General features: G+C 37.3%; 1 protein-coding gene and 1 pseudogene across 1 annotated transcript; one reads left to right on the top strand and one right to left on the bottom strand.

Moving 5' to 3' along the window:
- Positions 1-1,618: 1,618 nt before the first annotated feature.
- On the top strand, positions 1,619-4,059 carry LOC113293343 (annotated as a pseudogene).
- Positions 4,060-6,623: 2,564 nt separating this feature from the next.
- On the bottom strand, positions 6,624-10,161 carry LOC113295923 (protein ACCELERATED CELL DEATH 6-like). Its single transcript, XM_026544251.1, has 7 exons — positions 9,930-10,161; positions 9,649-9,848; positions 9,060-9,563; positions 8,802-8,954; positions 8,234-8,359; positions 7,355-7,812; positions 6,624-7,265 (listed from the first exon to the last, which is right to left on the bottom strand). The coding sequence occupies exons 2-7, from the start codon at positions 9,803-9,805 to the stop codon at positions 6,624-6,626; spliced, it is 2,040 nt and encodes a 679-aa protein (XP_026400036.1). The 5' UTR covers positions 9,806-9,848; positions 9,930-10,161.
- Between the last annotated feature and the right edge of the window lie 15,861 nt (positions 10,162-26,022).

Genomic DNA, 26,022 nt, shown 5'->3' on the forward strand with positions numbered 1-26,022 from the left:
TGTTAATACATAATCAACAAATGTAATTTTATGATTATTATTTGTTTAAATTTATCAACCGAAAAAATTAATCAATTTATTTATTTGTGTTAATGGTAATACAGTTAATAAATTATGGAAGTATTTAAGTTGTTTATGGATTAAATTTCAGATTACATAATCAAAACATCCGTAGCCGCAATACACAATAGCCGTAGTCGTTCAGAAATGAAGGACTGAAATTTTTAGTAGTCGTCCAGAATGCTACTGTCCAAAACAGTTTCAATCGTCCAGAAATGACCGACCATAAAATTAAGTTCTTAATTTCATTAGTTCAGGAATTGATCAGCTTAAGAGCAATAACATCCACTAATTAGATACCCTGTATGCTATGACAAAATTATCATGTTTGACGTATTCTTTGTTGCATGGAATGATGCCAAATCTGCATGTGAAAAGACTTAACGGTATGGTGTTCGGTTTCTTGGCTGCTGCAACATGAATCTCTATTAACTAGTGGCATATTAGATCAGCTTTGTTTCTCAAAGTCCTGCCAAATTCAGATTGGTATATGGTGAAAGGTGATGATAAATATTCGAAGTATGATCTACTTGGCTCTGATGAAGCTAAGTGACTGTTTTTTTCAAGGTTCTTTTTATTAATGAAATAAGAAAAGATGGGTGAAGATGGTGGCTGATGGATGGAGATGGAGAAGAGAAATGTGGTCGATCGGCGAGAAGAAATAACTTGTAGGGTTGTTTTTATCCATTGGGGTGGTTTTACAAATGAGGGTAACTTAAAAAGTCAAGAGGTGTTATTTAGGATATTTCAAAATTATATGGGTGGTAAATAGGATAAGTGGGGGTGGTAATTTATGTGAGTGGCAAATAGAAAAAGCGTGGGTGGCAAATAGGGAAAACCTATCAATATGTATCACGGAATTATACACTTTTTCCTTCAGTACATATCAATATGTATTTGCTGAATCAATATGTACCATGAGATGATAAACTTTTTCCTTGAATACATATTTTCCTTCAGTATATAACAATATGTATTGCTGGATCAATATGTATTGTGGGATTATACACTTTTACCTATAATACGTATTTTCCTCCAGTACATATCAATATGTACTGTTTGATCAATATGTACCGTGGGATGATACATTTTTTTCCTTCAGTACATATCAATATGTACGATCATACATAACAATATGTACTGCTCGTGGTGATTAGCAGAGATCTTCTTCTTCTTCTTCTTTCACTGAATCTCAGTTATGTTTTTTATTTCTGTATCCTAATTTGATTTTAAGCTTTTAGTTTTATGGGGTTTTTTGATGATTGATTTTTTTTTACAGTTTCTGATTCGATTTTCGGTGCCCAAATTTTCGATTTCGATATGGGAATAGTTTTAGATTTTCTGGTTTGTGAACGACAACGACGTGGTTTTAGTGAAATCTTAGTGAAAAGGAACACTCTGATGGGGAGAAAGATAATTTTATGTTTTTAAAACCTTTTTGGACCTCCGGTTAATTGATTTTTGCCGGTGGATTATAGGATAAGCCGGATCGGGTTTAGTGTACTGAACAATAAATTTCTCTTTTTTTACCCCACCCATTACATTATTTCCCGGGGATTATTTCTCTTTTTGTTCGTGTTCTTAGTTCAACCCTACCGGGTCCGATGAGGGTTTCGAATGCCGATCTTGGGACCAACAATTTTTTGATTTCACCAGTTACAAACTTTGAACCGACCGAAGACTACAAATACAACAGCTTCTCCACTAGGGTTTCTCTGATCCTCTTAAACCCTCCGTTTACAGGGAAAAGCTCTTCATTCCTTCACCATGGTTCGTTACGGATTTCTACACAATTTTTTCAATAAACTCTCATATAATTCATCAGATTTCTATTGTTAATTCTTGTTTATAAATCGATAGTCTCACCTTTTTGTTGTGATTGCAGCCTCAGGGAGATTATATAGAGCTTTATCAGAAGCGAAATGGTTATCGACTTGATCATTTCGAGAGGAAGCGTAAAAGAGAAGCTCGCGAAGTTCACAAACGATCTTCTAGGGCGCAGACTGTAAGAATTTATCTCGTTATCTATTGATTTTCTGTTAAAGATTTTTAGTTAACATTTCAATTTTGTTAAAAACAGACTATTGGACTCAAGGGTAAACTAATTTCAAAGAAACGTTATGCTGAGAAGGCCTTGATGAAGAAAACGTAAGTTGTCCGTTTACCTTGTATACAATACTGTCATGCGTTGTTTCTATAAGTGAAGAACTGAAATATCGCAGGATTTGGACCAATGCACACAAGTAAAACATCAACAAATTCGACAATACACCGTTCATTAACTTTAATATATGGACATTACATGCATTTAAATACATTATCAGATGAATCTGCAAACTAGTATACCAATGGCTTTATGAATTCAATTTCCTGTTCGAGATCGTTTGCTACAGTTGTGCTTGAGTTGGCAGTGGCTGTCTGTGTGATACTGATTTTGGTTGTTAAATGTTTCATCTACTATTGTGGCAGCATTGCCATGCATGAAGAGTCGAATAAGAGAGGCAAGACTGATGACGAGGTTAACGATGAGGCTCTTCCTCCTTATCTTCTAGATCGTGAAACAACTACACGTGCGAAGGTAATAGAAGAATTTTTGCTAGCCCAGCTATTCCTATCCACCGATTCAATTTTTTGTTACTTGATGGCTTAGTGACGCCCCTTTAATGTTACTGCAGGTTCTTAGCAACACTATCAAGCAAAAGAGGAAAGAGAAGGCTGGTAAATGGGAGGTTCTCTGCCTAAGGTAACTCTTCCTGCATTTCATGGATTTCTTGGGATGCTTGTCAGTGACTCACCCCAGTTTATAATAGTATGTACTGCGAAATGACAATTTAGAGATTCCCAGTTCCTATATATCTTTTATCTTTGAGTGCCTTGAAAATAGTTTGATCTTTGGTTGGAAGGGAACGCTTGTATGTCATAATATTATCTCTCTTCTTTTATAGACATCTTGTTGATTTTCCTTTTTATATTAAAATTTTGCCTCTCTCTCACAGGTAAGGCCTATGGCTGAGGATGAGATCTTCAAGGTTCAAGATAGTGGAAAAAGGAAAAGTGAGTATAAAAACATATTTAAGTACTATAGCGTTTATGGTTTGGGGGTAAATGATGTCAATAGAAAATTAAAATAAATTAGCAGGCCAAATATGTTAGGAGGTTCTTATGGCAGAAATGTTGCTCACAACCAGATTCTCTGTATTGGCCACTTCTGATAAGTGATAATCTATATTCAACTTTGTCTCGCAGCCAAGCACTGGAAGAGGATGATCACCAAAGCAACTTTTGTGGGACCTGGGTTCACATGAAAGCCTCCAAAGTATGAGCGCTTCATTCGCCCATCTGGGTTACGATTCACCAACGCTCATGTTACACACCCTGAACTTAAATGTACTTTTAATCTTGAAATCATTGGTATAAAGAAGAATCCCAACGGTCCTATGTACACGTCTCTTGGCGTTCTCACTAAGGGAACCATTATTGAGGTAATGAGTTAAGAGTGCTCAAATTTCATGTTGTCATCTTGTGTTCAACAATGTTTTGATGTGGACATCATTTTCTTTCAACTGTGGAAATAACAGGTGAACGTGAGTGAACTTGGTCTGGTTACACCAGCTGGGAAAATTGTATGGGGTAAGTAAAATAGCTTACACCTATGTTTAAATAAACTTGCCATGTTTTACCATCCAGAAGAAAATGATACTTCGTTTTTTTCTTTATCATTTGAGCTAATAATGTACATTTTGGACGCATTCAGGGAAATATGCGCAGGTTACAAATAACCCGGAGAATGATGGGTGTATAAACGCTGTGCTGCTAGTTTAAGGGGTGATTAAAAAATTACAAATAACTTCTCTTTTGACCCTTCCAGCATTTAGCCGTGCTTCTCCATGTGACCTAACTCTTGAGTAATTAGTTGATTTCTGATGGGCACCTTGTAGATCTTTATGTTCTTCTATCTAGTGATATAATGATGGTACATGTACAGCCTTATCTTTTCAATGGTACTGTCTATTGTTGACATTTTATATTCGAAAATGCTTCCCAACGTCAGAGTAGCTATCGTTTCAGAACTTATAAAAGAAGTGTTGTTTTTCCACTTATGGCAAGTTGCAACCCACAATTAGAGTTAACCCGTGAGACTGTAACTTGAAAGTTGACTCCGTGTTAGCTAACAGAATTTGCATATTGCCTATACATTGTCAGAGTGGCCTTGTATCCCACTGCTCTGTGATAAAATAACCAAATATTGTGAGTGTGCTTCCTTCGAGAAGTTCTGCTTGGCTTTCTTGCAGACATTGTCGTAACATTTAGGAAGTGCAACACATACGCGTGGCAGTTCTGGAAATCTGTATTTGTAGTATGAATGTGTTTGGACTTGGCGTAACAAACTGATGGTCCTTGGACATTTTTGAATTCATTAAGGGGCAGTGTGTGATGATGTTGATTATGTGCTGTCAAAGCATGCTCGTAAAGATTTTTGTACTCATCATGTATTGCAATCTTCCTGGACAACATTGGAAATTTCTCTCCTCTAATTGATTTTAATTTACTCTCATCTCAACATGCATCTTCAACTTGTTAAGGCTCCATAATATACCGAGTGAAATTTTTTGTAGGAAACTTTAGTGATCGAGATGGTCCATAAGCATATTAGGTGATGTAATATGAAGTGTTTGTGTTTTTCAAGGCTCCATAAGCATTATGCATAATCACTACTCACCAGCATGCATGTCTATTATCTTAACTCAGATTATTTTTACTCGTCAATTCAGGATTTCTTGTATTATATTCTGAAAGCTGAGGTGCTTTAGTTTTTGTTGCCATGTTGTTGCATTGTATTCAAGTGACGGTTGCTCTGATGTGCACGTACTCTTCAGTTGTGAATTGAAATAGCCTTGTGTATACTACTAGCTTGCTAAGTCAGTGAAATTCTGGGTGTCTCAATAAAGTGGTGTCTGCATATCACACTGTTACAGGTTTGGCATCAGAATGATGGTTATCATTCTCTCTAGGTGCTGATGGTGGGAAATTGTATTAGCTATGTCCAAATTATCTGCTATATGAACTGCTGGAAATGTAGGTGCTAAGTCAGTGAAATTCTGGGTGTCTCAGTAACATGGTGTCTGCATATCACACTGTTACAGGTTTGGCATCAGAATGATGGTTATCATTCTCTCTGGGTGCTGATGGTGGGAAATTGGATTAGCTATGTCCAAATTATCTGCTATATGAACTGCTGGAAATGCAGGTGAAAACCTTGAGTGTCAGTGTCTTACGGAAATGTAGGTGAAAACCTTCGGTTGTGAGTGTCAGTGTCTTACATAGGAATTACGCAGTGCTTAGGAGTATCGAAAGATCTGTCCCCAAGCTAAGTCTAACTGACCGTACCAAAAAGGATTCTCAGGTTCTAGCCTGCTGAAGACAGAGGTCAACTTCTGCAAGTGTTTATAGGTACTCCTTACAAATTTTGGGACCTTAAGGCTTTTAATGTGTTTACGTATCAAGAAATGCTATTAGTACAACCTATTCGTTCTTAGGGTGTATCTTTGTTTCTCTTATATATAAAACAGTGGATAGATGAGAATATCTTCAAGCATTCCGAGTTCTATCTTTGCTCAATATAGTTAATAAGTTTGATTTCAAGATAGTTTGGTTTCAATTCTTGTTGTGTTGAATTTTGATTTGTGCTTTATTAAATTAAAATTTAGTGAGCTAGGACATCCTGGAAACTGCATCTTAAATGTTTTTTCTTTTCGCTCCGTCAAAATAAAAGGCACACAAGCTGTGCGCTGGTAAAAACATCTTAAATAAGCATCTGAATGTTTTTTACTTATTGTGTTCAAACTTAATGCATCAGGTGGTTTGTATATTGGCAGTAATCTGTTGGCAAATACTCTGTTGTTTCTCAATTTAAATCCTTAATCAGCTCAATCTCCTTGTGTTTGTCCTGGTAGGGTTCTTGTTGGCTTTAGATGGTTTATGATTTTTTTATGGTATTATATATACTAGTAGCTATTAGTTGGTTGATGCACAGGGTGTTTAACTATGTCAGTTGATTATGATTGCCCAGGGTGTTTTAACGATGCGCATTACACCATATGAGTTGGTTAAAAACTCTTTAAAATGTTGTCTTTAGGAAGCAGAGCAGCAAGGGTCATGGGGATGGGAGGTGGGGTGGGTTTTCAGGCTTAACGAATGGTTGAATAGTAAGTGACAGAAAAAGACTTCCAAATAAAGTTTGTTTTACAATTGTGGTCACAATTAATCAGGTACATATAAACCATCACCATAATTGTAGGGTAGAAAAAGAGACGGAACTTTTATGGGAGGTGACCAAAGCAAAGAGTAGGATTCCAGTGTTTGTGTGTATTCATATGATCTTTATTTTTTTGGTTGAGCAGCATTAAATAGACGACAAGAAGCAAAAGATAAAAAAAAAAAAAAAAAAAAAAAAGCAAGCATACACCGTGGGTAAGAGAATCGGCTACATGACTAGTCAGATAAACGGATACTGGCACTCTAGTTTACACATTTGCTTTGGCCCGCATTTTAAATGAATCCATTTAGCTATTAGACAAACGAAACATATGTTTGCTTTGTTTGCCAAAGATGTGAGGCCAATAAGTAGAACTCACCATTGTCACCAACAATGGAAACTGCAGTAATGCAAATAAGGTAACAGGCACGAAACCAAATAGCACTATAGGAATAGGAACCCACCTTAATCTATGCACAAGCACAATATCAAGTGCTGCACCAAAGGCTACCATCATCGTGACTATAGAGAAAAAGAGAGTTGCAAGACCAAGTATCAGTTTTGTTGGTAAAGAAAGGAGGAAATCTTCTTCTGCATATCGTGATGTCAGAATGGCTAAGAACATAAGAATTGATGTGATTGAGGAAAATAGAGCCAAGGCATCTGCTATGGCGAAAATCATGAATGAATTTTCGTTCAAGAAAATTGGGATGCCTCTATCACTACTTTCATCATTATTGAAATTTCCACCAGGCACAGTAAAAGCTGCAGCAAATACTACTGTAGCGATAAGGGCGGCCACCAGCATGCAAGATTGAGCAGTGTCCTTCATCCATTTTTCTCCTTCCCTCATCAGCTCCTTGTGTTGCGTTGTGAATATAGATTGGGCTGTAAACCCATCTTTATTTCTGACCAATCTTTCCGATTTTAGTACCATATTTTTCACACCCTGAAAGAAATAAATTTATGAATCTTTAGATAAAAATATACAATCCAAATCTTTTTCTTTTTGCCATTTTACTATGTAATCTTAAATACCTTAAACCACTGCATCTCTCGTTGCATCTGTAGAGCTGCACCTGAAACTAAATTGAGTCGAGGGAAAGGCGCTAACTTGGCGGCATAGTGCAAGACCCCATTACCATCCTTATCTTTTCTAGAAACCAGTTCGTTTTTATCTTCCTCACTAATCTTGCACATGAGATTCAAAATATTTTCATTTCGTTCTTCAATTGCCATTTGGATTAGTGTTTGATTCTTCATCATTTTAGTCCAGATTAGGTAAGGAAATTCTTTTAGACACTCTTCAACAAGTTCAGTTGTCCCAAATTTTATAGCTGTCTTCAATACCCCAGAATTCTCAAAAAAATCTGCTTCCTCGGCCTCAGTGGTCATCTGATTAAGTTGTGCAAACATACCTTTAACTAAACTGGAGGCATGTCCATGCATCGACTTTTGTTTGTATATTTGCTTGTATAAATGTTTGATGCCGGGGACTGAAACAAAAGTAAAACGAACCATAAGACATTCTCTATCCAACTTCATACACATCTGTCCGTCACCTGATGTTCCAGATGTTTTTAAGTCGAGTCTCCCACACATTTACGATCAACTGATTGGTTTGGTTGAAAGGCGATTCTCTAAAATCTAGTTAATCCTGCTCCTAATATACTATCTCATATTAACTAAAATGTAAAATGCTTGGGTTTGCAAATGATCTTCACAGTATCAAAAACATGTTTACAGCAGACCCTATAAACAAACTACATAGGGACATCCCATAAATGTAGACAAGGCACACCAGGTAAAGATATGCATCAGTTAACTTACTTAAGCTACCACACCGGTCCATCTGTGACTGTCACCAACTAGTTAGTCCCGAGCTACTACAAGTAACTACTTGAGATTAAATCATACCTTGGCAGAGCCAATAGAGAATGGTCATGGTTCGGCTTGTTGGCGAGGATTCAGCTGTCACTGCTGGATTCTCCGGGTCGTCTATATTGTTACTGTTAGTTGAAATTGGCACGTCCACATGAACCACTGCAATTCCAGTTTGCACATATTCATTATAAGATGTAAAAGTTGTCAAGTTTTATGATACAGACTATATTGGAAGGATTTTGCCTCTGGAAAAACATTGGGACTTCCGAAACCACACCACCTGAAACTACCAACAGAAAATCAGTATAAAAACCCCACTCCCTTCATGTGACTCTCGCGATCCATATGTCGGCTAGGTTCCCTGTCATCCTACTTTTTCTATTTCCAACTAACTCATGGAACAAAGCAAAGATAGCGCCATGCTCGTTCTGACACTATTGACTGCAGTCTTACATACAGTACATGATTAGGCTTTAGCTCTGGTTATCGGACCATCCAACTATGTATTGTTCCCACACAAGGGCACACTGGTAGTATGCTATATAGACCACTAAAGATTTTTTTTTGCTAAGATATAGACTACTAAAGATAGACCACTAACTTGAGTAGATGCTCCGTTGCCAGAAATTTAATTTACTTCCACTTTGAAAGTTGAACGGTCTTTGAGCCATCACTTCTAGAGGCCACATATTGCTGTTTTTCGCCTTTTCCATAACCAACTCGGGAGACCGATGAAAGAGAGACAGAGCAATGTCTACAAAAACATAAGATAAGTGTTGTTTCGTCGAATTAAATGGATAAAGTCTGGTAATATGAGTCACCAAATTTTTCTGTGCAATCGATTATACAACTTACTTACCATAGTAGTCTGCATCAAGTAAATTACACATTAGTGCAGCACCGTCAGGACCAGATAAGGGACTTGGATTCTCATCCTTAGTGACACTAAGAAGATACTCAATCGTCTCCTTTTTCCCAAGTGAAACGAACAAGGAAGCAATTAAAAGTGGTACTCTTCCTTCGTTATCACGTATTTGTGTCAGATTGTTGTTTTTGGTCACCATTGCTTCAGCAATTCTTGTCTTTCCTTCTCTAGCAACAATGTGAAGTGCAGTGTAACCAAATTTGGTTTCTTTTAGTCCAAGTGCTTCCTGCGGCATGCATCTTACAAGTTTCTCGACAAATTCCCACTGTTTGTGATCTGCAGCTACAAGTAGTGCCGTGTCTGACTCGATTGTGATTATTGCTGTCATCGAGCTTGGATTACCATTAAACAACTCTTGGGCTTTCTCCCAGTCACCTTCTTGAGCTGATTGGTACAGTGACATGTATTCGACCACAACAAAGCTCCTTACGGGAGTACCTTTCGAGATCAATCAATAAGAAGATTTTAAACTGACACATACCAAAATACAACCAATAAAAAGAATATTGAAAGAAATATTCACCAGAATCAAGCTTTGGGGAAGGAGTTTTTGGAGGCAAAATTTCTTCCACATTTTGATCAGTATTAAGAATAATATTACGGTCTCTATTAAGTAGATCATTCAAGCAATTCTTCCGAAAAGACATCTCGTGTACTACAGAATCATTTTCTGGTCGCATAAGTGCAGATTCTTTCAGATTACAGTTGTTGCTGTTATTGTTTCTGCTGGTAATAGCAGGACAAGTCATCTTAGTAATGTTAGTATTCATGCCTGTTTATAAATAAGAACAAGTAAAAAATTACCTTGCGTAACAGCTGCGAGTTCAACGGCTACTTCATCACCGGGGTTATTGTTATCATCAGGACACGATGTAGTAGGCTGTTGAGGTAAGACGGCCAGATTTTGTTGGTCGATAACTTCATGTCGACCAAGTTGATCACAAAAACTAACATGATTCATATACTTTGCATTTTGGTTTAGCGTTTGTATAAGGGTGGTGAAACTTGTTGCTAAAACATCCAACTGACGTTGAGTTTTTTCTTGAGTGTCGACGAGATTACGGAACCTGCTCTCGAAAGATTGGGTGTCATCTCCCGATCTAGACATGGTGATCGACCGGTGGGTGATACTTTAAATTCCCGACATATGAAATGAAAGATGAGATTATATGTATTGTTCGATAATTAGTTTGTTACAATAATTGAAGACAAATAATTCTTTCGGGTGAGAACCGATATAACATGCACAAACATGCAGTATACATTTGACTTTTTAAATTGATTTTAAAATTTTATGGGCCATCTTCAGCGATGCAAAATCTCAAATGAAGAGCAAAAACACGCAAGGGAGGTTGAATATGACTAAACGAAGAACAACTAACAACTAAATTAATAACAAGCCTGTTACAGGGGCGGCATGATTTATTAGAGGGGCGGCATTGTAATAGGACAAAAAGGGTCATTGCATGATAATTCAAGTGTTCCTTATCCAAAATAAACTGGAAATAACAAATTAATCCTCATAATTGATAACCTAGTTTAACGATGATAATCAAGTTTAGTGTTAATGATTAATTTTACTTATATTAATTCAAAATCAAAATCAAATTTTTAGAGTTAAAAAAAAATTTAGAGGAGAAGGTCAATCTCAATCAATTGAAGAAATTAACCAACAAAATCAAGAACCAGGACCTGAAAATGACCGGGTATACTTCTAAATTAGTCCCAGCTAGCTTTTTGTTGCTCAAAGTTATCTAAAGTACGTAAAAAATTCAATTTTTTTACATTTTCAGAGATAATTACGATTGGAATTTTGCTCATAACCAACCGTAAATCGAAGTTACGGTTCGTAAAAGATGCACTACCAACCGTAACTTGTTAAATTTGAAGAAAACCCAATCGTAAAACCAGTTACGGTTGGTAACTAAATGCTCGATACGAACCGTAACTCAGTTACGGTTGGTAACCAAATGCTCGATACCAACCGTAACTGAATTACGGTTGGTAACCAAATGCTCGATACCAACCGTAACTGAGTTACGGTTCGTAAACTAAAATGGTTACCAACCGTAACTGAAGAAAATTCTTAGATATAAGAACATACGGTTGGTAATTGAACTATTACCAACCGTAACAACATCAAAATCTCCAGTTACGGTTCGTAATTGAGTTAAAATCAACCGTAACTCACATAACCCCAGAAATTTCAATTTCAATTTTCATTTAAAGCCCTAATTTTTGATAGAAACTAAACTTAAATCGAACCAAATCGTAACTGGGTTTTCAAAACATACCTCATATTAGTCATTACACTACACTTGATCAATTTTCGAATCGTTGATTAATCGAAGACGATGAAATTTTGAGTTTTAATGGAGGTTACGGTTGATGGGAGGAGGAGAAGAGAAGAAGAAAGAAAACAAATTTTCAATTTAGCTTTGATTTAGGTTAAAAAATGGGGAGGTTAATCTAGTCAATTTACATCCCCTATAGACCATCTCCTAACCAACTAGAGGGACATTACTATCACACTGTCGCCCCTCTGATAAACCATGCCGCCCCTATAACAGGCTTGTTCCACAATTTATTGAGTTGCATTAGCATTGCTCACATTAGAAAGCTTGAGAGCTTTCTGACATCTCCACTTGGGTTAGGCGTGGTACAACTCATTTATTACCCACCGTTCTCGAATTTTATTCCCATCTTACTCTAGACTCCTTTGACTCGAAATGAGTTGGCTCGTTTGGTCCCCGGGCACCTAGCTCAGCTGGTCATCCCCGTTTTCAAAGTTTCATGCGTTCTAGGAGGTCCCAGGTTCGAACCTCCGATGACGTAATATTGCAGAAATTAGCATGGAAGGTAGAGTTAGTTTGCCCCCCTTGTGACACAATCTCAAACCCCCATCCGTCGTTTCGGCTTCCTTGAATAGGTTACCCATGAAACTCGCTGGTAGACTAGCACAACAACCTGTTCAATTAATGTAGTAGTACGTTGTTAGAGCTTAACTTGTTAGGCTTCCAACTAGTTATTGTAATACTCTTTATCCAATAATAATATTAACAAATGAAATACAAAAATAATCATCAAAATGTTAGCAGCTCCCAAAACAAAAGAGTTAGTCCACATTGCTAGCTACAGTCACAAAACAGCTCCATATTAAACAGCTCCATATTCTTTTCAAATACATCTTTTGCCTAGTGCTTGTTTTGATACTCGTTCAAACAATTATTTGGTCAGATTTATTAAAAGTGAAAGAGATGATTAATGATGATGATATGAGATAGACAGAAGCAAGAAAGATTATGGGTGTGAGTAAAAAATTCCTGAAAAATTAAATGAAAATGATCTGAGAGGGCCTGTAATTTGTTGAGACTGATTTCTATCTTACTCCATAGCTAAGGTAGGCGTGATAATAAAAAATTCTATCTTACTCCGTCTTTCCTTAGTCTGGATGGGTGGATTGAACTAGAAGGAATACAACTTAGGATGGAAATAAAGTCACCTAATTTATTTTAATAAATAAAATAAAATGAATAGAAGATGAAAAGACAATTAAAAAAAATAAAGAAATATAAATATTAATTATTGTGACAATTAAATGTGAAACCCGTAGAGATAAGAAGAAGAATCTTATAAGGGGATTAAAATAGAACCATTACATAATTTCCTTTATATACAACGCTAGGAATCTAGATGGACCGCATATCCATGGACCGTAGGCCCTGCAACACTCCCCCTTGTGCGGTTCAATAAGAAAATTTTATACATAATGCTTTACATATAGTTCTTCAAATGTCGTTCTCCTTAATGACTTGTGCCGGAGTCCATTGTCTCATTAAAACTTTGATAAGGAAAAAACTCAGTGGGACAAAACCTTGGTACAACTCTTCACATGTAATACTTCACATGTTGTCTCGTATTTTACATGTAGTTCGTCACATGCAATACGATCTTAAAAGATCGACTAGCGTAAGTTAATTGCCTCGTTAAAACTTCGTCAGGAAAAACCCATAGGGACAAAACCTGAACTAAAGAAAAAGAGTACAATATTAAGTAAAATTAGAACATAGTTGGATGTGTATACGTTGCCTCATTAAAACCTTGACAAGGAAAAACCCAGTGGGACAAAACCTTGACGAAGGGAAAAGAGTACAACGTGGAAGATGCAAGTAAAGGTGATCTGTTGCAGATGATCACTTTGCTTTGTTGAAGTTGACTAGTTGCTTCACAATTCCTAAGGCAGAAAATCCCCGTGGGAAAGACAATAGCCTTAGCTGGGAAATTACATTCCCAGTGTTTGTTGTTGTCTCATTGAAAACCTTACCGAGTAACAAAATCCTGTGGGAAAAAGTAACCCCGGTGAAGGAAAATAGTTCAACACACCATTAGATGCTCCCCCTGATGTCAGGTAATTTTTGTTAGTCTAATGCAGTCAAAAGGAGCTTATCACACTTTACTTTGGTGACTTGAAAGTTTATAAAATCATGTTGTTGATTCTAGAAGTTACGTTGCTTAACAGACTATCGCATTTCATTTCTTTGATTAAGATATCTTCGGTAATATCTACACGATCTTTATGTCTTTAACGTTCAACATACTTGATTTTTTTAGTGTTGTCTCGCTAAAAACCTTGTAGAGTAACAAAACCCTATGGGAAAAACTATTCTCGATCGAAGGGAAAAAAGAGTACAACACAGCTTCAATTTTGAAGTAAAATATGTCGACATCATATCCTTGGATCCTCCCCCTGATGTCGGCATCTCCCCTGAGTACTTTCAAAGTTGTTCCAGACAGTTCCTTTAGTCGTGTATTTTCCGAAACTGAATATTGTTAATGACTTAGAAAATAATCTACCACATCTCCCTATGATTACTTTCGTTGGAGAAGAGATTATTGTTCCTTCATAATCAGCAACTTTTGGATTGCACTTTCATTAGCATTCATTTTAATGTCTTTGTAGGGATAAAATAAATTTATGTCAATGGTTACTTTTAAGTACATGATTACATTCACTATACCATTCCAATGACGTTGCGTTGGCACGGAGCTATATCTAGCTAACAAGTTTCCCGAGGATGTAAAATTTAATCGAGTACATTATTATACTAAGTACAACAATGCGTCTATTGTACTTAGATATGAGAATTTCATCTCCCAACACATCTTTGTCATATTCCTTTGGACGAAATGTTTACTTACTTACATTTGAATCTCGACTAATCATGGGAGTGCTATCAGGATGCATGTCTTTGTTAAATTTCCTGACAACTTTAGACATATGCAAATTGGTGGAATAATATACCACAAGCTCAGTATTCGATCGAGATTTCCATAGATTTTTCATCTCAAATTCGAATTTTAAATAGCTTTTAAGGTCTCTTATTACATCAAGAGTACACATCATGTCTGTACCATCAACAAAAATAGCTACAATTCCAAATCAGGAACTTTCTTATGAATACGCAAGGCAAAATAACTTACTTGTATATCCCCTCCAAATCAAATAGCCACTTATACGGGTATACCACGTCCGCCTGATTGCTTGAATCTATAAGTGAGCGTTCTATCTAACTGTAAACGCACTCTGTGGTTTAGAGTCAGTTGATTTGGGCAACAAAAGTTTATCAAGTACTTTTGTAAATATCTTATATCTCTTGATTCATTCAGAGATACGTAACAACCACATACATATGCTGCATTTCAAGTCCTTTTGAAATTACCAAGCTAGCTATGTAGCGGAACTCTATAGCGTTCATTACAAGAGAACAATTCCAGGGCTTTGTGAGAAACCTCGCGCCACAAGGAGAGTCTTTGTACTTTAAGAGTACTTTCTTCTCATGATGCTTTATGACAAATTAATTATGTATGTCCGATAGACTTTACACTTGGTTGGTTAGTACTACCACACCAAATACCCGTATATTTTCCAAAGAACTAAGTTCTACCTGGATTGTGTAGGCCAAATATGCTATTTATTTGAAATTAATCCTAATAAAGCACGGTTCGATCTCATTGTGCTATACTTCTGGAGCAACTATTTATGGATTATATCATCATTGTGTACGCATGATCCTTCCATTGACTCATGTGCATTCTCATAATCCCTCAGGATTTCATTGTTCTTGTAGTTGCAGGAAATCCTACACTACACCCCTCACAAGATTTCATTAACATTCAACTCATTTTTGGATTAACAATCTTTATTTTATTGATGAATCTTTGAACAATCTTACAAGAAAAGATAAAGGGATTAAGAACAACAACCACTCTTGATTTTCTCTCTCCTAATTGTTTTTTTCCTCTCTCTAAAAAGATCTCTCTCTTTCCTTTACAACTGAACGACTATTTATAGGGAATTACATAGTGGATGACAGCTAACCTGTCCTTTATTTTCGGATATGACTTGCGACATTCTCGCAACCTTATAAATATCAATCTCGTAAACTTCCTTATTTTCGCAGGGCCGTCACACTTTTCTCATGATTTGGCTGATGTCGTTTATTATGTCGTTTCTGAAGTTGTTCTGCGACACTGTCGTGTTGTGTTGTTATTAATTTCGCTGAGGCATTGTTGCTGCGAGATTCTGATCCTACATCTTGCCTCTTATCATATCTTCTCTGCGAAGTAGAGAACGATGTGAGAAATTCCGCATCTATCCATCACTTCATATTCTGCATTTATCACACGTATCCTTTCTCCCATCTGTTTCTTGACACGTCTTCTGTAACCGCTGCTTTTCAACCACTCACGTCTTTTCGCATTAATTGTCTTTATCTTCTCGAAAATCTCCTATATATATACTCTTCTTACTCTCCCTTTTCTTCTTTTTTACTCTCTTTTTCATCTTCTCTGCAACTTCATCATTTTCTCCGTAAATTCCTCTGCTGTAATTTTTCTTCTATCTTCCTTCTTTAATCTTCTTAATTCTTCGTCCATTCCCATACTCTATATTCAGATATGCCTCCAAGTGGTCAAAAACATGAGAAAACCTTAAAGGAAGTTCAAAAAGATCTTGCCGAGAAAGGTTTCACACTTTCTACCATTCCTGGTGAAAGTGCCAAATCATTTCTTTCTATCAAACTTTTCTCTGATCAACATTGTGATGATCAATCAATCATAGTTTCGCTGGGTCAAATTCTCGCAGGTCTCCCCATTCCTCTTTATGACCCAGATATTCCTCTGTTCTATGAAATTCTCGCTCACTCGGGATTTTCGCGAGCTATATTCCAATTGAGTGGGGATTGCATCCGTCTGATGCTGGAGTTCGCTAACCGTGGTGCTGGTAAAGGATCTCTTTATTCCAAAGAGCTTAGGGATCCTAAATTCTTAGATCTAGAGATAGTCTCTGAGAAGTATAGAATAGCGAATTTCTTCGAAAATTATGAATTAATATCCATGAAGAAAGAGAATACTCGCTGGGGTATTTTCTTGAAAAGGAAAGATAATATTGATGAAAATAAAATACTCATGCAAGACATTGATTGGCACTCTGGTAAGAACACAACCCCTCGCCAATCCAAAGATGATAAATGGTGCGTTTTCCCCTTGATGCTGAAAGGACCTTACATTGCTGGGTCAAATGTCTTCTTGAGAATCTCGCTACTTATCAACCTTGGGTATTCTCTTGTCCCGAGAAGAAGAAAGAGGTATGTTTCTTCCAGTTTCGCCCACTTTACATTTCTTTATTTATATTTATTCCTTTGTTCGCTGATTCTTGCGACATTCTACAGATCCAAATAACAATTAGTTTCACATTCTTGGATTTCCTGCAACCACAGTTCTCTAGAATCATTTAAAACTTCGGAGTGTCCTCCAATATTGATTCATGGACATAGTCAGAGACAATCAAATGAGATGATTTCATTAATGATACAAGTTAGGTTGTGCCTTACTCATCTACTTCCTTTCTAGGTGAATATTGATCGAACCTGGTGGTCTCTCCATCTTCCTTTCTGGAGCCACGGCCTCAACTACACTTCCACCAAGTGTAGTTGCAACACCTTAGTCTATGGTGTACCCCATACTGAGGATTTCTAACCTTGTAGGAATATTTGCAGCTGGTATGTGTGATCTTGTCACTTTAGCGACATCAGTGTATATTCTGAAAATTGATTATTCTTTGTCACTTCATATTTACATTTTTGGAGTACAAGAATCAGTATGAGACACAGTGGGAACACACCACGACAATTCATGTCATTCCCTTAGAAAATACTTTTTCTTATCTCCTGCCCAAAGGTTTTAAAATGCGGATAATTGTTGGGAGTAAATATCCAACAAAATTACTTAATCATTTTTCGTGACCCATTATAGTACGATGTGGACTCGTAATGGCACATATATAGTGCAACCAAAAATGCGTAAAAACACAAATGCCGGGCTTAAATTCAGTTACCAACTGGTACGCAGGAAAGGTTGACTAATATTGGGTTCTAAAACGAATCAACTAAAGATGCGCGTAATATTGCATATCCCCAAAACAATAAAAGGTAGGTTGGTACGCATAACCTATTCCTTAGACACCATCTGTAACCTTTGATGGTAGCCTCTATGAGACCATTGGGTATAACATGCTCTATATTGATCCTATTAAACATGCGATATTCATCAAGTCCTTTTGATGTAACTTCTCTAGCATTAACAAGGGTGGTTAGTCTTTGCACTTTGCATTGTGTAGTATGTGCTAGGAGTTTTTAAACGCAAAGTTTTTGGGAACTATAATTAGTCCGAAATGTCAAAACATTCACCAGATCCATCAGTCACTTTAATGGTCCGCATTCTGCATGAATATTTTTCTAAATTTCACCTTGTTTTCTTTGTAATATGGAATTTTTTTTTACCTTTTGCATCTTAGGATGGTTTCGATCCTGTTATACTGAAGACTTTGTAAAAATGAGTGATATGCTTTCTTACCTAAAAGCATAATGGGATGGGGGGTTGTGCAACTAGTACGTATGAGAGATATATCGTTACTTCGCATTCTATCAATCTTTTTCCCATTGTCTTGTCCACTCAAAACACAGTGATGTACGTATGATTCCTTTCAAAATCAAATATCATATCACAACCAAAGTGCCTTTATGGTTATGTCAAAGCCTAAATGAGTCAATTCCCAACATCTCATCGTCGGAGTCAATATGGATTCAATAATCCAAATACTATAGTGATTTACATTTCACTAGATTGACTCATTAGTTTCTCTAAGAAATATTTCCTTCCAAATATATTAGAAACTATAAAAGATGCAATCAGTTACATTCTCATCATTGTGAGGTTCCACATGATATCCATTTGCATGGATTACTTTGGAATTTAACAAGGTGTGATTATCTCTCGGTCCATGTAGAGATTTTGTTACGTCTTTATTCTATCTTGAAAACAAATTTTGAGAAATTTTGCGCTCGATGATCCAATCCTCGTAGTCACATTATAAGGAAATAGTTCAACAGCTAGTTTAAATTCCTTAAGCTAGTGGAACAAAAACAACTATGAGTTAGACACTTGGGTCTTGAGAGTTTTAATAAGTGGTGTGGCCTTATTACGTAATAAAAGTGGGATTCAACTCAAGTGCTTTAGAGTGAATATATATTACGTGTCACCAAATATATCTCAAGTGCTTTAGAGAATTTATGTCTCGTGTTTTCATTCCATAAGCGCAGACATTGGATCTCGTTCAACTCAATAAGATAGTTGATTGGCCCAGCAAAGTTCTTGTTGCCATTAACGTTGATGTGAAAATTGGTTACTACTATGATACACACATTACATTGTATATACCAATACGTATGACCAGGTGCATTTCCAACTCTTCATTTATGTCCCATGATATATATGTCCATTTTCTCATGCTTTATATGAGTCATTACGTCTAACCCTTATTACTTCGGGGTTCTTTCCATTTTTAATTTTGCTACATTTAGCTTAATTTGAGAAATTTCTTTGTCTCAATAGGCCAAGAGAATCTCACTACACATGTCAACCAATTACTTTAGGTCGAGTAGAAAAGGTAGTTCTCTTGTTGTCATACTTCAACATGTACAGTTTCGTTAATATCATCGATGAAGTAGAGAAATAGAAATTTTCTGACTCATATCACCTTTTGTGAGTGGTGGTCTCGGGAAAGCGTGAAAATTAAGCGAAATGAAACGCGGGCCTACAGTAATACCGCAATTGCACGGTCGTCGGTTGTAGCTCGTGCAAGTACGGGTCGATCCACAGAGACTGGGTGTGTTTTGTAGTGTTTAGCTATTTTGGGCTTTAATTTGCTATTGGGCTTTGGTAACTTCTAGGCACAGTGGGCTTGGCTTTGGTTTTGGAATGGTCTTGGATTCAGTTGGCTTTGATGAATTGCTTTGGGCCTTTGAGTTCTTTGGGAATGAACTGGGCCTTTGGCTTTTGAACCTTAAGAGTGAACTGGGTTTAGTTGGCTGGGCCTTAGGCTTGAACAGAAGAACAGTGGGCTTTTGTAATGACTGGACTGGGCTTGTGCTGTGAGCCAAGCTCAGTTGCAGCAGCAGCAGCAAGGGAGAACTGGCAGCACCAGGTAGCAGGCCTAGGAGCAAAGAAGAGATGGCAGTGAAGTAATGGTGGAAAAGTGACAGTGAAACAAAGGTAACAAAGATATAAACCAAGGCCTAAGCCAAGGGAAATGGCAGTGAGCAAATAAGAATAACAGAACAGAGAAACAACACAACTGGGTTATGAATCCACCCTGTGACCTAGCCAGATAGTATAGTTCTAGGTTGAATCCTTAATGGAACTAAGTGACAGTTAAGGACAACTTAAGATCCTAGGCATACAAAAAGGGAATAGCAAGATAAACAGCTTGCTCAACTGATGTGCTCCTAGTATTGACTGTCTTTTGACAGTACAATCAATCACAAGCACTAGTGAGCACTGAATTCTCCCATTGCTCAATCAAATCAGTGCACTAAGGCTTTTAACCTAACATTCCACTACCTAACAGTCCACTAAAGCTTTATCTGAGCCTCAGCTAATGAGAACATGAGAGAACAGATGGAACAACACATGATTAACAGGAACAACACAAAAACATCACATTAACAACAACAACAACAGGATATTAAAACAGGGAACATTACACAAAAACAGGGAACATTACACAAAACAGAACATGAATATATGCAGAACATCAAAGTTCTGGACACTGGCTATTCCAGCATAAGTTTTACAACATACACACAAGGCTATTTATACCCAAATCCCTAAATTAAACAATTAGGGTTTCTACCCAAAAAATCCCCAAATTGAAAACAGTACAATTAGGGTTTGGTTTTACCTAATTCACCTAATTCAACCATACCCATATCCCTATTCTAGCTTCCCTATGCTCTCCCTAACAGAAACTTAGAGTTCTTTAATAAATTCCCCCAAATCAGAAAATTTAGGGTTTGGTAATTCTTACCCATATTGATATGATTTGACGAGTTTGTCTTCGACCCATTCTTCCCCTTGGTCCTCTGCTCCATTCCCATGCTTCTATTTATTCTCTATCCCTAGCTATTGTACCAATTTCTTTCCTAGGGTTTCTGAGAAAGAAAAGAAAAGAAATTGGTAGGATAGATGGCTAGAAGATGGGGGTGATGATGTTTGAGCAGGTGGAGTTGGTGGCTTGGCTGTGGCAGAATAGGTGGTGGCGTACATGGTGTTGCAGTTGCAGCTCTGCAACTGTCGGGTGGAGGAGAAGAAGAAAGAAAGAGGAGAAGAATGAGTCGACAGTTTAGGGTATAGGGTATCCGTTTTTAGGGTGTTGAGCGGGCGCATCAAAGTTATATGTTGGCGAAGCTGAGCCACTGGAATCGAAGCTGGTAGGTGAATCGGACGGCTCCGCCTGAAGAGGCTGGTAGCGACCGTCGGATGTCTTGATACAACGAAGTTAACGGCTCTAGATGGGGTTAGGTGTTGAAGTGTTAAGCGGAAGTATCGAGATTTGATGCGCAGGCAAAGAAGCGACCGTAGGATCTAAATGTGATCTAATCTGAAGGCTTGGAATTTAGGCACTATGGTGTTTTGCAGGGACTTCAGATTTTGATGCACGATGAAGAAGCGACCATTGGATGATGATATGGATCCAATCTAACGGCTGAGAATGGAGGCGGGTATGGATATAGAAAATGGGTTTGAGTAAGGGTTTTGGGCCTTGGGTATGCCAAGCCCATATCTTCTTTAAGAACAATTCTTCCTTCTTGAGCCCATTCCTAGCTTTTTGGTCTTGTGCGCACCATTCTTTGCGGCTTCCTTGCGTAATTTCTTCCGGCTTTTCACTACTCTTCAGCTCTTTTCTGCTCCGCAAGTCATCCAGACTTTATTTATTACCTAAAAATGCAAAATTAAGTAAGAAAAATATTTATTCTTGAAAACAATGAAAATACAGAATATGGGATAAAATGTAGAATTACTGCACAAAAGATGAGTTAAATGCCAACAAAAAGGGATAAATATATACAATATTAGGCACTCATCAAATACCCCCAAACCTGAATTTTACTTGTCCTCAAGTAAAACAAAACTAAGGAAATCCTAACTATACCACTGTCGCTGGTCTCTCGAATGCATTTAGCGTATGCACTAAGCCTTTTAAACCACTAAGTGTCCCTAGTGGACGAGTTGAAGTCTCGTGAAGGTTTGCTTAGAACGTACCTACAAAGTTCTAGGTCAAAATAAGCTCAGATTCCATCAAATGTGACATGTGCAAGTCAGTTAAGCTCACAGCAAAATGGAGATGTCAATCTAGCTATCGAAGGCACAATCCTAGCACTGATAACAATAAAGACATGTGATAAGAGTGTAAAGTGTATCTACACATGTGTAAAGAAAGATCGGATGTTATGACTACTAATCACCAAGAGATAGTTTCTCAGGCTAAGAACCAAGGTCGAAATCTAGCTAGCTGTCCGGACTTTACGAGAATTGTGAATGAGTTGGAGGTATTTCACAATTACTCGCGTTGTACATCAATGGCATACACCCTTCCTTGCTTATTACAATGAAACAACAAAATGACTATTTACATGACTCTTATTTACATTGACTACTCTCTTTTATTTTTGGAACAAGAGATGATGGAATTGATAAATACTTGATTTTTTTTTTTTGTATTTTTCTGATTTTTTTTTTTCTGAATATACATCGTTTTTTTTTTTTTTTTTTTTTTTTTTTTTTAAGAAGGAAACACTTTTGATACATATACAAAAGGAAACAAAAGATTACATGACACTTTGCAAGAGGTAGCCCTTTTTGATGCACCCAGTTAAATTCGATGGTTGTCTTTCTTAATGTAACCTCCACCTTCTATTCCAACCAACCAAAGAACAAGCTAGTCAAGTTTTGTTCAGTATTCTAAAGTGATTGGCAATCGTAACTTCCTATCAAACACCTTGAAGATCGAGGCCATACATGTATTGGTAGATCGTGCGCGTGCAAATTTCTTATCACTATGTGAATTGTGCTAGAATCAGGGTGCCTAAATATCTAGACTAAGACTCCTAATAATTACATATTTGCACAAGAGTCAACATTTCAAGGTAAATGAGCTCCATTTTTATGTTTTTTCATTTTTTAATTTTTTTATTTTCATTTTTCATTTTTTTTCAAAAAGAAGGAGTTCTTGTTTTCAATTATGGCATATTATGGCATATTATCGTGGTATCTACTCTATACCCCCAAACCTAAACTAAACATTGTCCTCAATGTTTCAAAATATGGAAAGAATTATAAAACAATATATGAAGAGGAACATGCTGAGTAGAGTAAAAGGAGAGAATACCCGATTTCGGCGAAAGCTCGATTAAAACTCCGTTATTCAAGGAAAAAATCCAACATATTTCAGCCGAGATCATATTGGATTAGCAAAATATATACAAAAGGAACAAAAGGGTTTTTGAAATTTTATCTACTGGATTATATACAAAAAATTCACCATACACTAACAATCTAAAGAGTTGAGGATCAACCCAAAAGACAAAGTGTAAAGGTTTCAACAGCTTCACACAATAATATGGTAGGCATGCAAGTGAAGCTGTGAAAAAAATGAGCTACCCCCAAACCTGGATTTTCAACGGATAAAATTTTGGAAACAAAATCTCGCAGTTTTGGGGGTTCATCATGCACAAGGTCTAGCTCGAAATGAACTGTGCTAGGGACGGGAAAACATGCTAATTCCAACTGTGGTTCCTCAAATGTATTATACTTAGAAGCGAAAGTCCAAAAGGACTTGGGAAGCATACAGTTCCATCCTAGATTAGGAATTTTCAGAAAAATCGGTTTGACAATATGGGTACAAACCAAATCTAGGTTGGGTGGAAGGCCATCAGATTGTGACTTAGGTAGAAGAATAGGCATATCATTATCAATCAAATCAAAATCTCCTAACTCATCTACACATGTCACATCATGCTCACAATCATCAATCAAATTGGCAAGATCACAATCAGAATCATCAATATCATCAACAGATTGATTCTCGTGTATCGGCACATCAGGGGAAACATCGCATGGAATACTAGAAGAAATATCATGCATTAAGGTCGGGGCAGAGAAGCCTAATGTATTTGAACCCAAAGGTTCCATAACATTTTCAGTATAGACATGTTCTTCTAACATAACATCATAATCATCATCATCATCATGATAGGGATTTTGCAATCTAGGATAATTTTCAATCCTAAGGTCGGAGCTATTACAAGAATAAAACTCTAATTCATGGGGGTGACTCATATCATGTGGTGTTGTTCCTGTTTCCCTAACGGATTCCCATTGATGGGTTTTCTCTGCAATCTCGGCTAAAAAATTCCATGCATCATCCACAGATTTATCAATAAACTCACCATTACACATAGACTCAACCATGGTTCGAGATTTAAAGTCTAGTCCCTCATAGAGGATGACGACAAGTCTCCACTTCTCAAATCCATGGTGCGGACATTCGCTCAACAAATCATTAAAACGTTCGAAATAGTGAAAAACAGTTTCCTCATCCAATTGGACAAAACAATTGATACTTTGACGAATAGCGATGGTCCTATGATGTGGAAAGAATTTTTTGAAAAATAGATCTGTGAGTTGGTCCCAAGTGTTGATTGATTGTGGTCTCAAACCGTAAAACCATGTTTTGGCCCTTTCCTTTAAAGAAAATGTAAACAAACGCAATTTCAGAGAGTCTTTGGACATATGATCAGGTTGCATAGTCCGACAAATTTGTTCAAACTCTCTTACGTGAGTATAGGGGTTCTCAGAATCGAACCCTCGAAATATAGGAAGTATTTGTATCATGCTTGCATTTATTTTAAAAGGGTTATTGGTTTGAGGTAATACAATACATGATAATGGATTTTTTATTGACGGATACATGTATTCATGGAGAGCACGAGGTTGGCCCATATTGAAAAGACACAAAGCCCACTATTTGGTTTTAATGGGTTTGGATTTTTGGGAAAATTTTGGTTTTTGAAATAAGGAGCAAAATTTTGTTTTTTTGTTTTTTTGTTTTTTTTTTAAAAAGAAAATAAAATTTGGTTTTTGAATGGGAGCAAGCCCACTGTTGGTTTTGTGTTTGCTTTGGCTCAGCTGGTTTGAAAACGTTTGGTGAAACTGAGTCCAAAATCTCGGCCTAGAATTTGGGTACTCGGCCCACTAACGAGTTAACCTAGCATGATCGCTCACAAGCTCAGCTGGGTTTAAAAACCCAGAATACGAAATACCAGTCCAAATTAAACAAGCTCACAAAAATTAAATACACAAGCCCATAATCAATGTAAACAAACAAGCCCACAAATAAATTATTACAAACCCAACAGAAAATAAGAGAAGCCCAAAAATTGGCTTTAATATTACAAGCCCACAATTAAAAAATTGGAAGCCCACAATTCGGGTTCTCTTAAATGGGTTACCTTTTAAGCACAGCCCAGCTGCTCTGATATTGTTGCAAAAACCCAGTTGGGCTTTGGTTCTTTTCCTTGGTGGCGTCCCAGCAGAGAAAAAACAGGTTCAGAACAGCAGGTCCAACAGCAAATGAAGTGAAGCAGATGCAGATGCAAATGCTATGCAGTGAAATGCAAAAATAGCTAATAAAACTACAAGAAAAACACAGCACCAGTCCCCGGCAGCGGCGCCAAAAACTTGGTGGTTCCGGGAAAGCGTGAAAATTAAGCGAAATGAAACGCGGGCCTACAGTAATACCGCAATTGCACGGTCGTCGGTTGTAGCTCGTGCAAGTACGGGTCGATCCACAGAGACTGGGTGTGTTTTGTAGTGTTTAGCTATTTTGGGCTTTAATTTGCTATTGGGCTTTGGTAACTTCTAGGCACAGTGGGCTTGGCTTTGGTTTTGGAATGGTCTTGGATTCAGTTGGCTTTGATGAATTGCTTTGGGCCTTTGAGTTCTTTGGGAATGAACTGGGCCTTTGGCTTTTGAACCTTAAGAGTGAACTGGGTTTAGTTGGCTGGGCCTTAGGCTTGAACAGAAGAACAGTGGGCTTTTGTAATGACTGGACTGGGCTTGTGCTGTGAGCCAAGCTCAGTTGCAGCAGCAGCAGCAAGGGAGAACTGGCAGCACCAGGTAGCAGGCCTAGGAGCAAAGAAGAGATGGCAGTGAAGTAATGGTGGAAAAGTGACAGTGAAACAAAGGTAACAAAGATATAAACCAAGGCCTAAGCCAAGGGCAATGGCAGTGAGCAAATAAGAATAACAGAACAGAGAAACAACACAACTGGGTTATGAATCCACCCTGTGACCTAGCCAGATAGTATAGTTCTAGGTTGAATCCTTAATGGAACTAAGTGACAGTTAAGGCCAACTTAAGATCCTAGGCATACAAAAAGGGAATAGCAAGATAAACAGCTTGCTCAACTGATGTGCTCCTAGTATTGACTGTCTTTTGA

The sequence above is a fragment of the Papaver somniferum genome, chromosome 7 (assembly GCF_003573695.1).
Source record: "Papaver somniferum cultivar HN1 chromosome 7, ASM357369v1, whole genome shotgun sequence".
NCBI classification, from domain to species: domain Eukaryota; kingdom Viridiplantae; phylum Streptophyta; class Magnoliopsida; order Ranunculales; family Papaveraceae; genus Papaver; species Papaver somniferum.

Excerpts from the sequence above, each read along its gene's own strand:
- LOC113295923 (XM_026544251.1), bottom strand. The coding sequence starts at position 9,805 with ATGCGACCAGAAAATGATTCTGTAGTACACGAGATGTCTTTTCGGAAG. Across the intron at positions 8,360-8,801 it reads GCAACGGAGCATCTACTCAA|TGGTTCATGTGGACGTGCCA; the intron begins GTTAGTGGTCTA and ends CTGGAATTGCAG. Across the intron at positions 7,266-7,354 it reads GAGAGATGCAGTGGTTTAAG|GGTGTGAAAAATATGGTACT; the intron begins GTATTTAAGATT and ends TATTTCTTTCAG.